General features: G+C 44.0%; 1 protein-coding gene across 4 annotated transcripts in view; it reads left to right on the top strand.

Annotated features, from left to right (window-relative positions):
• The window catches only part of nlgn1 (neuroligin 1), a 284,078-nt gene that overhangs the window by 142,454 nt on the left and 122,380 nt on the right, over window positions 1-19,244 (top strand). For 3 of the 4 annotated variants that reach the window (XM_066647675.1, XM_066647676.1, XM_066647674.1), the window contains 2 exons: window positions 9,040-9,099; window positions 13,632-13,784. In XM_066647675.1, the coding sequence (XP_066503772.1) occupies window positions 9,040-9,099; window positions 13,632-13,784 (213 nt within the window). The remainder of the gene's footprint in view (window positions 1-9,039; window positions 9,100-13,631; window positions 13,785-19,244) is intronic. The other variant, XM_066647677.1, reaches the window with a different exon arrangement.

Below are 19,244 nucleotides of genomic sequence, written 5' to 3'. Positions count from 1 at the left end.
GCCAATAGACTGGGATTGATCTTCTCATGCTCACTTCATTGGTCTCCGAAGATCATTTATTGAAACATTTTTGTACGGGATTACTGATCTGCATTAAAACAAACCCCGCAGATTATGGACTCTGGATGCTAGTCGTGACCTCATTAGGAAGTTCAGGAGCTGTTCCTGACTATGCTTTTGACCGGCCTGTGGCTGTCCATGGTGCTGAAGCTTGAGCTTCCTGACAAACGGCTGGAGTTGTCAATGAGCTCAATCTGAAATCGATCCGTCTCGAAACATTAATTACCCCATCTGGCCTGTGCTGCAGGTCCAGGGAGCTCGGGGCGTCCAGGGCAGCAGAGTGGACTCTACCTGAATGCGGCATTAGAGAGGCCTCAGGCATGAAGTAGCAGTTTATCAGCCTGGGGTGAATAGCAGATCAATAGTAAGCACAAGGAGGAATATGCCAGCGCTGGTGAGGACCACAAATGATAAATCAATCTACTGCTCTGTGACAGATGAAGAGAGAACGAGTAACTGTGTGTATGTGTGTGTGTGCCTGACTCTCTACTGGACAGCTCGAGAGTCACTGAACCCAATCGCTGGGGTCAGATGGGGGCTGAGGGGAGGGGGTTTAATGATGAAGTGTCTGACGGAGTGTGGACAGGTGTGTAGGTAGCGTCCCTCTCCTGTGGTCAATGGGATTAATGCCCTTCACTTTCCAACCTCACCACACATATGCCCAACCCCAACCTCCCCAAAACCTGCTCCTCTAGGTCACTTTGACAGAGCGGATGATGGAGTGGACTTCTGCAGTGACCCCTCCTATAACCTCCCCTTCCAAACCCATCTGTCTGAGCCATTTGAGATGAGACACAAGTCCCTGACTCTTAATGCACTAGGTGAGACTCAGGATGCTCCTCGGATGCTGCAGTGCAGGGTATAGACAGGGCGCCATGGAAACGCCAATCACAGCGCACACACACACTGAACGGAAGAGTGTGAGGGGCTTCACACACATAGCACACAGTGAGCTTAGACTCATGTGCAGCTGCTCCACAGCATCCCATTTCATTTCTGTGGAGATTACACTGTGTAAACATTTATTTATTCATTCATTTTGTGTAAGTTCTACCTGAAACCATTGGCACAAGGCAGCAACACATCCGAGACCATCCATCACAGGTCATCACACACTCACCCAGTCTCACACACACACACACCTGTGGACAATTTCACACACACACACCCTGTCACTCACACACTCACATCTGTGAACGTACAGCCAATCCACCTACCAGCCTTTGCGTTTGGACTGTGGGAGGAAACCCATGCAGACACAGGGAGAACACACCACACTTCTCAAAGACAGTGACCCGAGGTGGGTATTGAACCCTCAACCCCAGGAGAACTGTGTGTTAGTGACACCACCTTTGTTCACCCATTTTGTAAACAGATGGTGCATAACTGAAAACTGGTGTCATGAGTGAAACCACCTTAAATATAAGGATATAAGGAGTGTCTACACACTTTTGGACAAGCTTTGAACATCTGTTCATGAACGCAGGGCCTGCGCACTGACGGCTGAAGCACATTGTTGCAGCAGTGGAGCATGCAGACGTCCAGCCATTTAGCTGTTGATGGAGCAGTCTTTATGGAGGACACTAACCATCTGATTGACGTTGAGTGTTGGATGCTTTCTGCTTCCAGATGGTGGTTGCAGCGTCTGAGAAATCATAACTCTTTCGGGATGTTCATGACAGATTCTGTGGAGTTTGCAGAGAAGTAAGTGTAGGTGAATACGGCTTGTTCAGGACAGAGGTCAGAAGAGAATGGCTAGACTTGCTCCAGGTAAACAGAACCACCACAGTAGCCTAGATATCAGCTCTAAAGCAGTGCCGGGCAGTGGGGCATCTCTTGGTCCACCACAGAGTGACCTCAGAGCTGGCTACATCAGGAAGAGACCACATAGCGTGGTCCTTATCAGCTACGACCACGAAGATAAGGCTGAAGAGGTGTGGATGATTAAGCCCTGGATAAACATTGCCTGGTCTGATGAAGCTCTACCTCTGCTGCGTTTTTAGAAGGCTTTACAGTAGATGTTGGAGTATTTCTGTGAGGAGTTGATGGCATTCAGCCACAAGACTGTTAGAGAGGCCAGGTACAGGTGTTACATGATTAGTTCTGGATCAGTCATTGGTGATATAGTGGTCTAAGCAGTTGACACGTGGATCAGTTCTCAGGCAATTCATTCATTTAGGGGCAGCATGGTGGCGCTACAGTTAGTGTCACTACCACAGCTCCAGGGTCCGGAGGTTGAGGGTTCTAAGTTTGGTGTATTCTCCCTGTGTCTGTGTGGGTTTCCTCCGGATGCTCTGCTGTCAAAGGGTTTTTGAGTGATGCCATCCATAAATGTATGAGTGTGAAGAATATTATATTCTTTAGGTTATTTAAACATATTAGAATAATGGTCCAAATAATGGAATAATGGTAGAAAAGTGGTGCTTCTATGGCATAGCTGAACGAACCGTTTGTGACACCTGTATTTTTAAGAGTGTACGTATTTTTGGACATCAACAATTTGCATATAACCTCAACACATCCATCCGTCCACCTTAAGTAATCTCTAGATTGCTGACCATCCCTGACGCAGTGGAAATGCTGTGGATAGTTGTGGGCTGTAGTCTTTAGGGATCAATGACAAGAACAAATTGTCTGTACAAAAGACAGTCGTGTCGTTCAGCACAGACACAGAGTATGGGATGAACGAATGAGACGTGAAGTGAGCAATGCTCAAACAGTGAGTGCTGAAGAAACTTAGGAAGTGTCACATCACTTCATTCACATGGGGTCAGAACGGCACAAATTCACTTTCAGTTTTTTGGAAATTTCAGGAATGTTTCTTTAATGTTGCAGATCCGGTTGGTTGCAGAAGTAGCAGATAGGGAGAGTCGACTGGGAAATGCAGTTTAATCTAGTTTCTCTCTGTTTACTGCAGTCCCTAGACTTCCATCCAGTAGAGCCCCTTTGGGATGAGATGGAGTGGGAAGTCTGCTGTGGGAATGTGGGATCACATCTCCACCTAAACAGCACAAAGACATAACATACAGCAGTGATTGATGATTATAACATAGTTTCATGCACATGGTTGCTTTCATAACTCATAATTAAATGGATGTTTTTATTATTTTTTTTTTTTATATATAGGATTATCTTAATACAGTAGAACCATGAAAGTCGACTGTTTCTGAAGTTGACGCTAAATGTCTAGAGAATTTCGACTCAGAGGTTGACCTTTAAACTCGGAACCCGACCCGACACCCACGCGACTTTTGTAAACAAACGCCGCTCGTGTTGAGCTTAACTGACGCTACTTGGCATCAGTTTACGGCATCGTTCCGCAAGGTTGGAAGCTTTTTGAGGTTGTGCTCCAAGTATTTTACGCATTATTTTGTTAAAACATTAGCTTTATACAGTATTACTTACATAAGAGTGTAATTGTTGATCGTTTTTGTAGGGAAATAGGGAAATGTATGGTAAATAATTGATGGTCGAGAACCTATTAATCGGTTTTCAGTTATTTATTATGGGGAAATTCGATTCAGTTGTCAACGCAAGTTCCGGAAAGGATTACCGTCGACTTCCGGGGCATCACTGTACTTCCCCCTTTCTTTCAATGTGGATTATACTTTTATCTATTCTCTCCGCTATGTGAGGAGCTCTCAGATACACAGGTGATCTCGATGTGGGGGATGAAGGTGTTGTGGGCTTCCAAAATTCCCCACAGCAACTAGAAATCATGTGCAGAACCTAGAACATGAAGCTGAATGATTATACAATCATTAATTCATATAGAATAGCTGGGAGCTGAAGTACAGTGGGACCCATGTTTGTGGCTTGACTGATGCATCATTTAGTCAATAAAATCAGCCGATACTGAGGTCTTGCAAATTACTTTATATCAGTGTAAATCAGTGACGGATGCTGGTCTTTCAAGGAGGGGAAGCTCAATTTCGGCCTACGTCATAAAATGTGTCGGTTTATTTATACGTAAATTCTACCCTCCGTTCCTTTTCAAGAAAATGATCTGTGACCCTGTCGTACCAACAAGGCGTCTTTTGCAGGGACTTGACTAGTGTCCTCTCAATGGCCAGCAGAGCTAGGCTGCTTAAAGGCCTTGGCCCATGTGAAGTGTGTCCGCCTGTGCTCCCACGGATCTCTACACCAAAGGATCGCTGATTCGCTCATTTCGCTGTCAATCAAAAAGGGATTCAGCCTCAGACAGATCATCCAATCATCATGCAGAAGCTGAGCGTCTGGGCCAGTCGAGGCCAGCCCACTGCTGAGCGTCCGATGGGCGGGACAAAGCCCAGCATTTATCCAATGACTCGTCTCGTTTTGTCTGCACTTCGCTGCTTCACTATTGAACTCTGTGGATGCTCAGCGTCCTCACTGTTTAAAGCACCGTGAAGCTGCGGGAATGATTGAGAGGAAAGCTGCGTCTTTACCAGTGATAAGTAGCTGATTCCGAACAAAAGTTGAGCATGTTGTAGTGCATATTTATTCAATGACATGTACACACAACAGTATATATTTGATCACTTATATTTTTACATTTTAGGGGAAGCTGAGCTTCCCTTGCAGTCTTAGAGCAATCGCCACTGGTGTAAATCTGCTGATAACCTATGGTTATAACATCACAGAGAGAATTCTTTTAAACGTAGTGTTGCTTTCAGAGTAGATATATGTCCGTGAGAGAAATGTCCAATGTCTGAAAGGTTTCTCTCTGTGACCCCGGAGCCTGTTGTTTACCGGAGCCTTGTGTCTTTTGTGTTAGCGAGTGACTTTTTGAGGGATAGGACTGAGCCGGCGTGTTTTCGGACTCTGAGTTCTTTTTGTACGCCGTCTCTCTGACAAGTTGAAGACGTCTGATGAGGACAAAACTTCGCCTTCGGAGACTCATTTATGATTCCTGTCTGTTCGTCTCCGTAAACATGTTTGACATTAAGCGCCGCTGAGGGATGAGCTGATGGGAGCTGGGTCCGGCCGTCTGCGGGCCAGGAGTTTCGGTTCATCTTCCCCTTCACGTCAGACGGAGCTGAGCCGTCCTCGCCGTGATTCCTGAAGCTCAGATAATGAAGCCTGCTCTCAAAGCAATTATGCACTGATAAAAATCTTTTTGTGTTGGGAGCTGCAGAGGCGCAGAGGCCAGCTGCAGGGATATTGAGGTCATTTTCATTATAATCGATGGTATTGTGCGCACTTACTTGTTTTACTGCTACTGGATTTATCCGAGTACACTCGGTCTTGGGTTGGAATTTTCTGTGTTTAACTCAGACTCATTCCGGCTGCATTTCTACCCTGACTGTTGTTGGGGAAAGGTCCTGTCTCGATGGATTATTCCTGATGGAGATAAATGGACAAGACTCCCCTGGTTTTGTTGAATTCTTTAATGAGCCCAAGCAATCCGCCTCCACGCTGATGAACCTGGAGCTGTTTGTCATTGAAAAGAGATTAAGGAAGGTAGAACGCATCAGAGCCGCCGTGGAGGGAGGCGAGATCTATATTACAATTGTGCTATTATGTAAGAAAAACACTTTTGCAGCACTTTAAAAGGGGTTTAACACTGTCTCTGAGGCAGAGAACGTATCTTTGTTGAAGACGTTAACAAAGAAAGAGTTCAAAGCTTTTTTTCTGTGGTGAAATATTGTTGAATGTCCATTTCAGTCACTGAAAGGACTGATGTGTAATAATTATTGAGCTAGTAAACATCCAATTATTGGTTCACATGCTAAGAACTGTGATGTAACTGTGTTTATATGATGAGCTGATGAGTACCGTAGTAATTAGCTGTTGACTAATGTGTTAAATGTTAATGAACTACAATTGTATTACAGTCACAAGCTCGCCAGGGTTGTCTTTTTATCCGTCAAACATCAGATTCATAACCAGCATAATAATTGCTAGTAGATGTTACATTTCAAAAAGCAGGAATACTCATATCTGTTGTGTGTTCTCCAAGCATTTTATGTCCTACTAATCATTGTTCAGAAATAAGTAACAGCTACATTTACAATGGTTTTTAATAAATAAGTGATGAACGTTAAAAGTCAGATGATCTGAAGACTGACATTCCAGCTTTAACAGTGTTGGGGCATATTATTTATTAAGTAGAAAAATCTTAGGGCCATGGTTTTGTAAGTAATTACTTAAAAAAAATTGAGTGTAAATTCATTTGTAAATCAAAAACTGGAAAAAAATGGAACCTATATTTATTAATAAATATCTTTCTTTATTTTAGTAAACCTTTAGAACTGGCAGTACCTAGATCTAGAACTGGCTGTAGAACCCAAACCACAACTCAACACCATTTAAACCCTGTTAATTAGGACCCAATCAGAGTTCAAACGTGAATGCAAGAACATGCTTCCTCCAAAACCTGTGAATCCAGCCACTGCTTCTTTTCAAACTGCTGTTGATGTTCCACCACTGGACACGAGGGGAGCACCAACCGGGAGAGCAAATCCAGTTCTGGGCTCTGATGGGTGAGGTGTCACCGAGGAACAATCAGGCGACCCCAGGTTTAGGAGCCCCCTATAAACCTAAACTGCATGATGCTACATTTCTCACCCGATGCTAATGTTGACTCTTTATTATACTCTAATAAAATAAACCAGAATTAGAAAATGTTATAGTATAGTATTTATCTCTATTCATCCCTCTGCTCCTGCAATTCCTTTATGTCCCACTAGGGGAGCACCCACCCCACTGATTCAATACCTCGGGTTTAACTCATTTTTTGAGTTAAAATCGTATTCAGAGGAAAACTTGTAAACACATTATACCAATAAAACATTTACAATACATTTAATGCTTGCTTGTGAATGATAGGTGATGTTTACTGGTTGCTTATGAATATTTAATTCATTATTAGCAGGCAGACCTTAAAGATTATGCAGATTGTTAAGACGTTATTTCAGAGCTGGGTTACTCCCGCGTGTTTGTTTCATGACTTAATAGGTTCGTTTGAGTTGTTTAACATATCTTTATGTTTCAGGTAGACCACGGAGCCGCAGACGAACGACATTATGACATTAATATTGATTTTCTCTTCCCTCATAACACCTGCTGTTGTTTTCTCTCCCAGTGTGGAGGAACCATGGAGATCCCCTGCTGGGAGAACACAAGGCATAGGAGGAAATAAATTGAAAAGAAACTAAGCTTCATTAAATAAAATGGACGCAAATTAGCCCTCCTGCATGGCCCTTCCTCCCCCGCCTCCGTCATCCCTTCCCTGAGAGAGAGCGGGTCAGGAGCCTTGGACTGCTCAGAGGGATACTTTATTGTTTATAATTCTCTAATTGATGGTTCAGCGTCAGAGAAAATGGAGACATGAGACACTTATGTCCAGGAAAAAAAATGATATAGTTATTCCCAGCATCAAACCTGAGCAGCTTCTGAGCGCTGGTGAGCAACAGTTTAGCTGCAGATAAACAGGAGTGTTATTGTCTCAGCCCTGAGCCCAGTGTGAGACACCACTGAGATCTTTATTCAAACTCCAGAGGAGACTCAGGGGACAGGCTTGGACTCTGCCTCTTAGGAGAAACATCTGAGCAGTTGGAGACACAAGCTAAAGTCTCCACGGTCTCTAACTGACTTCAGCATCATCCAGGAAAACAGTACAGAGATATTAAGGTGGAATCTCAGAGATAGTAAAGAAACTACAGAGGTGTTAAGGTGGAACCAACTACTGAGATTTTAAGGCGATCTCTTTTTTAAATTTTTTTATTTATTCATTTTTCTTGGGGTGGGTGACTGTCATCAGTGGAAGGGATGACACCTTGTAGGTCCACCAACTCTCCTGACCGCATGTTGGCATGCACTCAGCTGGCCCCTGCATGACTTTGGCTATTCTGTGTGTGAATACGTAAGTGTGTGTATGTACGTGTGTGTGCATGTATTTGGTAAAAGCGAATTCGTCAGCTGCCGTGGTCTTTCTGCCCAAATCCCTGACGCGTGTGAGCAGCAGCCTCTAACAGCCCACCGTCTGACTGTTTTATAAAGATTATAAAGTGGACTCAGTTAACCCCCCGCTCCATATGTTTAGTGCCACGTCCTGAATTTGTGGCTCTCGTTTCCCTGTCTACCTCTTTATGGCCTTTCAGCGAAATTGAATCCTTTCATTATCTTTTATGCCCCCAACAGTAAAGTCAGTACACACAAATACGGAGGTCCATTCCGCGCTGAATATTCATGAGTGCGGATTATGCATATCGTCACGCCGCTAAAGAAACACGCATCTTCAAAACAGTAGCTGTAGAATAGAAGAGAAAAAACAGATTCATAGGTTGTAATGGGATATAGTGTATCCTAAATACTTTGGAGCATTGCTATTGGGCTATTCATCAACCCTTGACCCAGAGAACAGCAGCTGGTGACCTCTGGGGTTGGGATGGATTCCCGTTTTGAATTCGATGACGCTTTCCTTGTGACAGAAATAGTGGACCAGTCATTCGGAGCTGATTTGGCGTTGATTGTCCACTTCCTTAAAGCAGTAAGATGGAGGGTTGTGATTGGCTGCGCATTGGCATTTACACATTGCTGACCCTGAATTTTTGATGCCTAATACAGGTCTAAATGTGATGTTTCTTTATTGACAGCTCTGTACCTTTTCAACACCAGAATTGCTAACCACCCCTGGTGCAGAACGAGTCCTAGATCATACGCTGACATATTTTTGAGGCCTTTTTTTTTGTCACTGGATTCTCTTCTGATCCAGTAGATGTCTCTTTTCTTCACTGTTTCTTGTACTGACTCCAGTGTTTGACTCTGCTGTAGCTTCCAGTCCCAAAATGTTTGAGTATTTGCTTAGATCTTCTCTGAAACGTCTTTTTTTTTTTTTTTTTTGCTTTTTTTTTTTACTTTGTAGTGTTGCTTTAATGAAAAAATAAAAAAGCAATAGAAATAAATGCAAGCTCTTTGTATCTCTGAAGCGCCTCTTTAAGGCTTGTGTGTTCTTGTCTGCTCTGTTTCCTACATCTTCTCCATTCTTGATCCTAGGTCCTCTTACAAAGAAACAGAGCGATGATTTAGGTGATAATGACGGTGCAGAAGATGAAGGTATTTTTTTTTTTTTGATGCCAAACTGATTTGCATGACAAAGGAACCCTCCAGTTTTTTTTTTCTTCTTTCTTTTTCTTAAAATTTCTTGTCCTTTTTTGAGCGTGGAGATTCTTTTTCTTCCTAGTTTTTCGCTGGATGTGTTTTGTCTTTTTTGCTTGATGTTTCTAAGAGTATGTCACATGTCTCCCGTCATTCCAGACACGTAATTGTTAACCTTCCATAGGTTTTTGCTTGACTTGTTTTTCGTTTTCTTTTAATTTTTACATGTTGCATCCCACCTGAGAAACAAGTAAACAAAAGAAAAATGAACTAATGAGTCTAATACCGAAAAAATCTTAACACTTTTTTTGCATGATTTTTCAACCTTCTTGCGTTTGGAGAATTACACTTTTTATTATTTAAGTCGTAAAGTTAAGTATTCAGTCAAGTATTCAAATCAGCTGAAAAGCAGCGATGGTGAAGCTGCCAAATGCTCAGTTTCCTGTGCAACTCTGCTCCTGGAATCTGTTCAATTGAAATACCACATACTTATAGCTTTAGTAATCTATATGGCATTTTACTGCCCACTTACTTGTCCTTCATTCAAACACCCCCCTCCCGGTACATCTGTAAATACATCTGTATGCCACATTCACTCCCATCCACTGAGGGCCTCCGTCCTTGAATTAAATTGAAGCGAACATATGAATCAGTGGGCGATTCTTAAGCAGATTTATTATATTAAAAAAAAAAAGTCCTTTCTCATTAATGACAGACCACAAACTTAACGAAGGTTGCCTTCTGTATAATCAAGAGAAATAAGCACCAATTAGAGCCAGCTAAAGCCAGGAAAGAACCCAGATCTCTTTGATCTGCACATCAAAAGATTAGAGCGACACAAATATACAGTGAGAATCCTGGCGAGCGTGGCGCATTAGCTCCATCAAAAATTCAGAGCGCACAAAATAATCCGCTTAAGCGTAGGAGACAATATGCTGGGCCGAGTGCCGTCCCAGAACTTGGCGGGATTGGTTTACAGTATGTTCTCCAGACCTGCGCTTTAAGACAGCGGAGAGGCACAAACTGTTTGATGTATGTCTTACAACTGCAGATATTAATATATTTAATATGTTATGACAAGGGCCAGCTACAAGCGTATTGGCTATTGAAATGTACACTGGGTCAACTCAAATTGACTTGAGTTTATGATAATAATATTACCACTATTACTACTATTCCCAGTAAACATTTAGCCATTGATTTAACGTTGAAATAACGTAATGACTGCCGTCTATTCAACGTTCTTTTAAGGTTGAAAATGAAAGTTGAAAAGACGTCCAAACACAGACATTGAAAAGACGACTATTAGACGTATTTTGGACGTCCGTTGACGTTATTAATTGGTCCCGAAATAAATTACTTGTATAAAACGCGTTTTGGACGTCCATTGACGTTTAAAATATGTTCTTGACGGACAGACTACTTTTAGACCTATTTTGAACGTCCAGGGACGTTCCTTGTTTACTGGGCTACTACTACTACTAATGATGATAATAATAATGGGTTGTATAAAGCTGGCAGTGTTCTCGTGTTTAGACATCTCTCTAAATGTTCAGTTTATAAAAGGAGTAAATATCACGTGCACCTCACTGAAAGATTGGGTTACCCTTAGTGATATGATTGATAATTGTAACAATAATACAGTTACCTTCTCAAAATATATATATATTTATATTCAATGCAAGCAAAGTACTACTTGTATCTACTTCTATGTTCATTTATCTAAAGCAAATATTGCTCTAATGCATATAAACAAGTGGTATTTTATTACGAACTATATGATCGGCCATGTTGTTAGTGTTCTATGGGCCTGTTTTTTTTTTGTTGTAGCACCATTCTACCAAGTGTTTGGGTTTTGCAACTCTGTCAAACAATTAAATGATCCCCAACCAGAATCTCTGAGGCTGGACGGAAAATCCTGGCTAACTCCACTAACTCGTTCAGGTCCCCCCCGAAACTGTCTCAGCCTCGGCATCCAGCTGTTCCTCTGGAACCCTAATGACTTCCGGGAAGCTGAAATTTGCCGAGCTTTGTTCTGCTCTGTCTGTATTACCCTCTCAGCGGTTCCTCTTTGAGGCGAAATGGCTCCCCGCACGCTGAAGAGGCATAATGGCAGCTCTAATATCAGGCCCGAGCTGCTGGAGGGTGGCCCGCTGTCCGGGCTTTTGATTGGAGCACCTGTGCGTGAATAGTGTGGCACTGGCCTCATCGCCTCATCAGGAGGAGCTGCTTCAGCGCGGATGGACCTTCATAACGGCGAGAGCCCAGCTCACATGCTGCGAGAGACCGGGGGGCTGCTGGGGGTGGGCTGGATGACTCAATTAAAAGGATTTATGCTGGAGAATACGAAAGCCTGGTCTTCAAAACTAGCTCTTTGATCGGCCAAAGTAATGCGCGGGGCTTGCGTCACACGGGCTGTTTGACTTTGAAAATGTTCTCTGTTCTAATAGCCCAGGCGCCTTGAGAGAGGAGAAGAAGAAGGAAGAAGGAGAAGGAGGAGAAGAAGCCATTCTTTTGATATTATTACTAAGCATCACAGTGGTAGTATTTAGAGTTCAGAGAGGGATTGTTTTCAATAAGAAGACCTCCATTTGCACTAATGTAGTATTACGATCGGGAGGATTATTTACAAAGTGGCACCCAGACGTATAAACTGAGATACCCTGGGGACCCAGGTCACGGGGGCGTCGTCCCTGCCCTTTCGACACGTGCATGAATGGTTATTGTTCCAATCAGTCTGTTATATTACGTCCCCAGGACATTCATTTTAATTCTGCAGCATTTCAGACATTTTCCTGCATCGAGCAGAGGGGGAAAATGAACAACAGCATTCGTTTCTTTGAGGAATCGCTATCTGTCATTATCTGCAGTTGGGCTCCTGTGTCCTTGCTGCGCTAGTTTATGCACTTTTGTGGATCCAACTGCTCTGGAGTGATTCAATTAATTCATCAAAGTGAATGGGAGATGTGAGGATTCCGATATGTGATTTCAGGCAGAGAGAGAGAGAGAGGGAGAGAGAGAGAGATTTGCCATCGCCTACTGTCTGGCTTTCCCTTTGATTATTCATATAAACTGTCTCGCATGTGCACAAATTCATTTACATATTCTCACACAGTGGGCGTATAGTTATGGACATGCAGACAGAACCTCGGCTGAGGAGCCGTGCTGTAAGCCCTCGTAGAGAAATCAAACCAAGGAAGATCCAAATGAGATCGAGACAATGCGAATTGGGACGGCGTGAAGGCCTCCTGTCTCCGGGCCTACGGAAAACATTTTGGAAAAATAATTGCCTTTTTCCATTTGTTCTTGGCTTTGTTATGAGGCCTTGTGGAAGCACGTCCCTGAACACCCAGCTTCAATAAATTATCTGAGATTTATGAGGATTCTCTGCACCCATGTCTCGCCTGTGCCAGATGAAAGTGATCGTCGACATTTTTCTTGTTATGAAAACGACTCCCACGTGGTCAGAGATGCTTCGCCCAAAGCGGATTCCTCGGCCCGAGCCTCATGTTAATATCGGCTTGATGTGAATTTTAAAAAGCCTTATTGTCGACAGATTCGGGGTGAAGGAGGTCCGCTGGCACGGGATGGAAACGGCTGCGTGGTCCGAGGTCATCCTGAAGGAGCTGACATCATCACGTGATAATAACTCACTCAACTCACCAGCTATGCACCAAAGGGCCAAAAGTTTGAGAGGATTTATCCACTTAGACGGTCTTCAGGTCAGACGGTGTCGTTGGATGTTCATTCTTAAATCACAAAGCTGCTCCAACTCATCCCAGTGTTGAATGGTGCTCCATCACTTCAGAGAATGCAGTCCCACTCTTCCACAGGCCTCTAGCCAACACTTAATGACCTTAAAATGATGTGCAGGTCCTGTTTCACTGCAGGCTTTTCTAAGGAGCTTATACCACCTGGGTGCCTACAACTGGGCGTCTGTGTCCGCAGTGGGTCCACCTTAAAATAGTCGCATTCACCTCACAGTCCAATGAAAAATACGTAGCTCCCAAAATAGTATGTTTATAAAAGAAGGAAAAAAACTTAAATTTTCAATGGAAGTTAATATAAAAACATTTAAATCCAAGTGAATTTGGAGCATTTCTAGTGGTTCATTCATCGAATTTTTCACAAAGTGTGAAGGACAGCTGCTGAGTTCCAATCAAGTAAAAAACTAAAAATCCACAAAATTGGAGAGTGTTAAACCTGAGGCTAAATTTAGAGGCCTGGTGGATGATTTGAATGGAAGAGAATGAAATTAAACACAAAGCAAGCTTTAAAACATTAGAAGCCAATATTTTAGATCAAAAGCAACACAGTATGTTGCATAGGAAACTGAGCGTCTAATGTCTACAGCTGACTCTAACCCCACTAAATAGTGAAGCCCTTTGGCAAATTGGATGACAGAGACAGGCAACCTCACTTATGACTGCATCTCCATTTCCTGTTGTCATTTTGTATTTGAATGATTTCTCCCTCCTGTTTTTCCACAGACATTCGTGAAAGCGGGAGTCCCAAGCCCGTGATGGTATTCATCCACGGAGGATCTTATATGGAAGGCACTGGGAATATGTTTGACGGCAGCATCTTGGCCAGTTATGGCAACGTCATTGTCATAACCCTGAACTACCGGCTCGGCGTGCTAGGTAAGGCTCATTTCTTCTGTCCAGCTCCACCCCGCATTTTCCACAAGCTGAGGAACGCAGACAAGGTCACTTCAGGGGTTCTCTGGATGCTTTAGAGTGGAAATAAAGCGTCTGGGTTTTGTCCTTAAGCGAGATTATTCTGTCATTGCTTTTTGCGAGAGCAGATTTGGGCTCCTGTGAGAAGCAGAGATGCTCTTAAACATCAAACCGCCAGCCCCATATTCTCATCACGAGCAATGTGAATGAGCTTGAGCCGTTGGAGAAATTAAGCTGATAGTAAAGAAGGGCAGCTCACTGGAACTATGACCTTTACTTCAATCAAGGCCAAATGGTCTTGTTTCACAAGAGCTGCCTCTCTCTCAGGCTCATTTTCAATGGGACAAAGGCACAGGGAAAGCTACTTGGCTACTTTTGTTGTTAACAGTGCTGGGAGAAGGGCCTCAAGCAAATCTTTATCCGTTTATAAGCGAGGATTTTATACCACAGCAGAGGGAGGGGGCTCTGTTTTTGAGCTGACTTGGTGGATGTTACTTTTAGTGGATGTTTTGAGAGGATTCCCCAGCTTTCAAAATGAGCACCAGGTAAGTGTAACATTTCAATAATTTAAGACGATGCGCTTATTGTATTTCTGCTTCAGTTAAGCTCATGGTAGGGAAGGAATTTGGCCTGCAGAGAAACCACTATCTTGGATGGTGTTCGAATGAACAGTGGTTTGTTTTCTTGGTTCAAGCAAAGACCTGTTAGTGCTGGTTTTGACATTATTATACTCTAGAGCTCCAAACGATTTCCAAACGTTTTCTGCAGACCACCGCTCTTCAGAGCCCACTGGAATTGTTTAAAGATTATAATCAATTTTAAACCAACTTCTTATTGAGCAAAAGAAAATAAAGTGTCAAAGCACCTTTACTTTACAGCACTTTTCCTTGGTAACGTACTTGGTGTTACATTATATCGGTGAGTATTTGATTGCATTCAGCCACGAGACCCTTGGTGAGGTCCAGTATTGATTAAGGATGATTAGTTCTGGATTACAAACACCTTGTCAACTCACCCCAGAGATATATACCCAGGGAGCTATTGGGGGAAATTCATCCATGGTAGGAGGAGAAAGTGATGTTCCCTCACCCCCTGCTCCTATATTTTCCGGCTGGTCCTGGGGATCCAACTTGTGGCATTTCAGTCTAAGCCCACATCTCTTAGCATTAGGTCATGGCTTCACTGCTATATCACTGTCGGATGCCTATCAGTGAGTGGTGTTTGTGATCCAGAACTAATCATTCAACATGAGTACCTGCCCTCGCTTACATTCTCATGACCGAATGCCATCAAATCCTGACTGAAATGTTCTTGTGTAAAGCCTTCTTTCCTGTTTCTAGAGCGTTCACACAGGAAACCCCTTCATTTCTGTTGTTAGGTCACTGAACAACAGCATGTACTCCACAGAGCCATGATCCAGATCTCAGATCTTCAGCCTGCTCTACATTTAGGACTCAAATGCCATTTACTGGTTATTGCTTAAGTACGTCTGGAGCCTCTGAGGAGGGCTGGATGGATACACACACACCTGCGGCAGCTGCTAATTTGTTGTAATGCTGTTTGGATTTGGGATAAAGGCTAACTCCCCTGTGTGTGGAGGGAGACGAAGACGCTGTGTTAGTGAGGAGTTTTAATGGATACAAGCACCATCCCGGTCTACGCATCATTATCAGTATTGTTGTGGATTTATGGGGCAAGTCGCACTCATCGTGCCATTCCGTATAAAACTGTTTCCTGGCAGCATGTCAAACTCACATAAGGGGCTGTTTAAAAGAGCGCCACCCCGGCCATATTTTCTGGCAGCCCCCCCATCCCCACCACCTCCTTATCCCCTTCATCAAGGAGATTGATTAGCCATGCTCTTTAAGTCGAGTCTGATCCAAATATCCTCCAAATCTAATCAGTAAGTCGAAGAGCTGTGTTCTGAGGTTAGCCATGCTGCTAAGAGATGGTCAGAGCTGGAGAATGAGCACACTTCCCTAACTGACACTCAGTACCCACCAGGTTTATATCTTTACACACGCTCTTTTAAACACAGAGGTTGCTAATGGTTTAGAGTTTGGACTTTTAGCAAAAAACTTTCAGTGTGTCTCTTTGATCTTTTTCAGGCCAGGTAATAGACCCTTCAGACCTGGCAGTGCCGTCATGCCATTAATCCTGAGCAGAGTCAGAATAGTATCAGCTCACTGAGTTACTCCTTGTTTCTAAAACACCAGGCATGTTACCACACCAACTTTCACATTCTCTACACATTTATTTTCAAGGGCTGCAGTCGTGATTGACTGGAGTTCATTTATATCCAACAGATTCATGTGTGAACACTTCTCAGTAAATACTGGATCAGTTCCTGGACATTTCCATATCGTCACAGTCCAAAATAAAACAAACAAATATCTCCACGATGGCAGGGTTACAGGAGAAGGGATAACTATTCTGTAATTCTAACTGAGGTTAATTATGACACATTTCTGTTGGTTAAATTTTCATGAAAGTTTACAAAGTGCAAAATAATCTGTTGAAAAGATATAGAAAAACCAGTGCATGAAACACATGATGTCAACCACTGCCCAATGCAGTGCTAGTGGACAGCTCAACACACCGGAGGAGAGTGCACAGCTTTGTGGGGAGAGAGGGGACCATCCCACCCACACCGAAAGCATGAGACGAGTAATTGTCTATTAGAACTCCCAGCCTCACTGGGGTCCAAACTGGACGACTGGGAGCCCTACGTCTGTCTGTTAAATGTTAAAGGAAACACTAAACTTTATTTGCTAAAAGCATGAAAGGTTTTGGGCGGCACGGTGGCGCAGCAGGTAGTGTCGCAGTGACACAGCTCTAGGAGCCTGGAGGTTGTGGGTTCGATTCCTGCTCCGGGTGACTGTCAGTGAGGAGTTGGTGTGTTCTCCCTGTGTCTGCGTGGGTTTCTTCCGGGTGCTCCGGTTTCCTCCCACAATTCAAAAACACACGATGGTAGGTGGATTGGAGACTCCAAAGTGTCCGTAGGTGTGAGTGAATGTGTGAGTGTCTGTGTTGCCCTGTGAAGGACTGGCGCCCCCTCCAGGGTGTATTCCCGCCTTGTGCCCAATGATTCCAGGTAGGCTCTGGACCCACCGTGACACTGAACTGGATAAGCGGTTACAGATAATGAATGAATGAATGAATGAATGGTTTTTACGGCACCACCGAAACGCCCCAAGTAAGTAAGAGGTCAGACTGACTGGAGATCAGAATCTGTTGATTAGATCACAGTTGTTGATGCACAATCCAGATTCTCCAAATTCTCCAAAGCTCATTTGGAAGAGGTGTGTGAGGAAGCACCTGCTCCCAGAGTCGACCGTCTCCAAACAACGGTGAAGCTCTTTGTCTCATTCTATATTCTACCTGATGGCAGTGGAGTGGGAACAATGCCTCTTTTGTAGCAGATGACAAATGTGTTTACAGCCGAGATGCTAACTGTGTGTAAACGGTGGTGGTTTTGACTGCTTACACCGAGCAGAGGAGCGTGCATCCTGTCAGCGTGTCAGCGCGAGGTGTGCGCCGCAGATGTAGCTGCTCCGGGTTTAATTGTGTCTAAGGTGTGTTTGCTGGCGGGTGCGTTAGCCTCTTTGTTTATCTGCTTTTTCACGTCTTTGACGCTGGCTTTTGTTCTCGGGTGAAATAATTGCTTTTGGTGTTTTTCTGTAATCATTCCAAGTGGCCCTGCATTGCGGATTATTATTTTCCATGCTTATTAATTTCTTCTCCCTCGAAACAAATACCCCAGATACTTGGTTTCATTAGTGTTTCCCTGTTCTCCCCAGCTCCGCCTCCCTCGTCCTCTTTCTGTCTCACTCTCCCTCACTCTTCCTGGTGTTCGCATTGAGCATTTTCCCTTTGTGTCCTTCTGCTGTACCTCGCTCTGTCTCTTTCTACGCCGTCCCCGTATTCTCTGGTGGGCTTGCCATGGGGTCTTTAAAGAAGCATGTGTAATGTTTGACCCTATTCTGTAAGCACAGCGTCCAGGGAGATGCTTCATTTGAGGGAGTTTATTAATCTTTAAACAACCATTTAACTGCATCTCAGGATCCTTGCTTGTCCTTTTTCTCCCTCAGCTGCCGGAAGGCTTAATAAAAGATTGTGTAGTCAGTGGTCAAATGTGGTTAATTTTTCAAGATAATATAGTGGCCATAGGAGAAGTGTCAGCACCGGTCAAACAACATCTTTTTTAGCCATAAAGCGCATGGGCCATGCATTGTTTTTTCTAATACACATCACAGGGAATGTCTTTGGCTCTAGCTGTGTCCAGAGCGCCAGCAGCACCCTGCAGTTTTAATTGTCTGTATGTGTTTAACCAGGAGCTGGAATTTGAGGCAAAGCAAGGCTGACGGTAGCTCAAATGGGAGTTGAGATTACGTCTGGTGCCTGCTTCGGCAGAGGACAAAAGAGACGAGCGCTGGAGGACGAGGGCCATCTGCCGCCAGAGAACCAGAGCTTTCTGAGCGCTGCTAACTGAGGAGCTTAGCCTAGCCTGTCCATTTGTGCCCACTCGTTCTCTCCTACGCCCTCTCCAGACCTCCGCTCTCTCTTCGGCGTCCCGTCAATCTTGCTGCCTGGGTTCTTGCTGAGCTCTGCGGTCAGCGTGAATAGCTCTATAGCACTGGGTTTGTATTAACTGTATGCTGCAGTAGAAAAGGTTGCAGTGGATGTTCTCTTTTATTCACTAAATTGTACAGTTTAAATATACCTCGAAGTTACCAACGTGAGCTTAAGGTCCTTTTGTGTCCTGCTGTCTTTCCGAGGGGGCTGTACATATGTGCGCCTTTTCATAACATGAGAGAAGTAAAATGAAAAGCCTGGAGTCAAGTAGCAAGCTGGCTTCAAAACTGCTAAGGTGAATGGTACAATTATACTCCCCAACTAAAGATACAGAAGACATACCAATGAGGGTTTCACCCATGTGACTCTGTCATTCCTTTTTCTAAGGATGTATAAATTGATTAAGAAGTGCCACTAGGATAGAAACTGCTTGAGAAGTTGGAATCTCTTCAGACTGCGGGGACTCTCTGATCCTGCTGGAGTCTGTCCTCCAATCCAGTGTAAGTAATGACATTATTCGAGGAGGTGCTTATCAGATTCCAGTGTGTGCAGGAGCTGCCCCTGCCCCAGCGCCCATCGTTTTATTTACTGTATCAGGACCCCGGCTGGGAAATTGCACCCGGAGCTGTGTTTCATGTGTAAGTCCCGTAATTTACAGCCCAGAGCTTCCAGGAGTTATCTCTAAGCTGGGGGCTTCCTGTCACGATGACCACCCTCACGCCCAGGCCCGCTGCTGCATCCATTTTGCAGGCCGACAGCAGCTGCTGTGAGGGGGTAGGCAGGGGGGCACCAACAGATGGATGGACGCACATTGAGGCATCCGTCTCTGCCATGGAAGCAAGGATTAGC

Source organism: Hoplias malabaricus, chromosome 16, assembly GCF_029633855.1.
Source record: "Hoplias malabaricus isolate fHopMal1 chromosome 16, fHopMal1.hap1, whole genome shotgun sequence".
In the NCBI taxonomy this organism is placed as follows: domain Eukaryota; kingdom Metazoa; phylum Chordata; class Actinopteri; order Characiformes; family Erythrinidae; genus Hoplias; species Hoplias malabaricus.
Note: the sequence above shows the minus strand (reverse complement) of the source record. Positions and strands in the feature narration are given on the sequence as shown.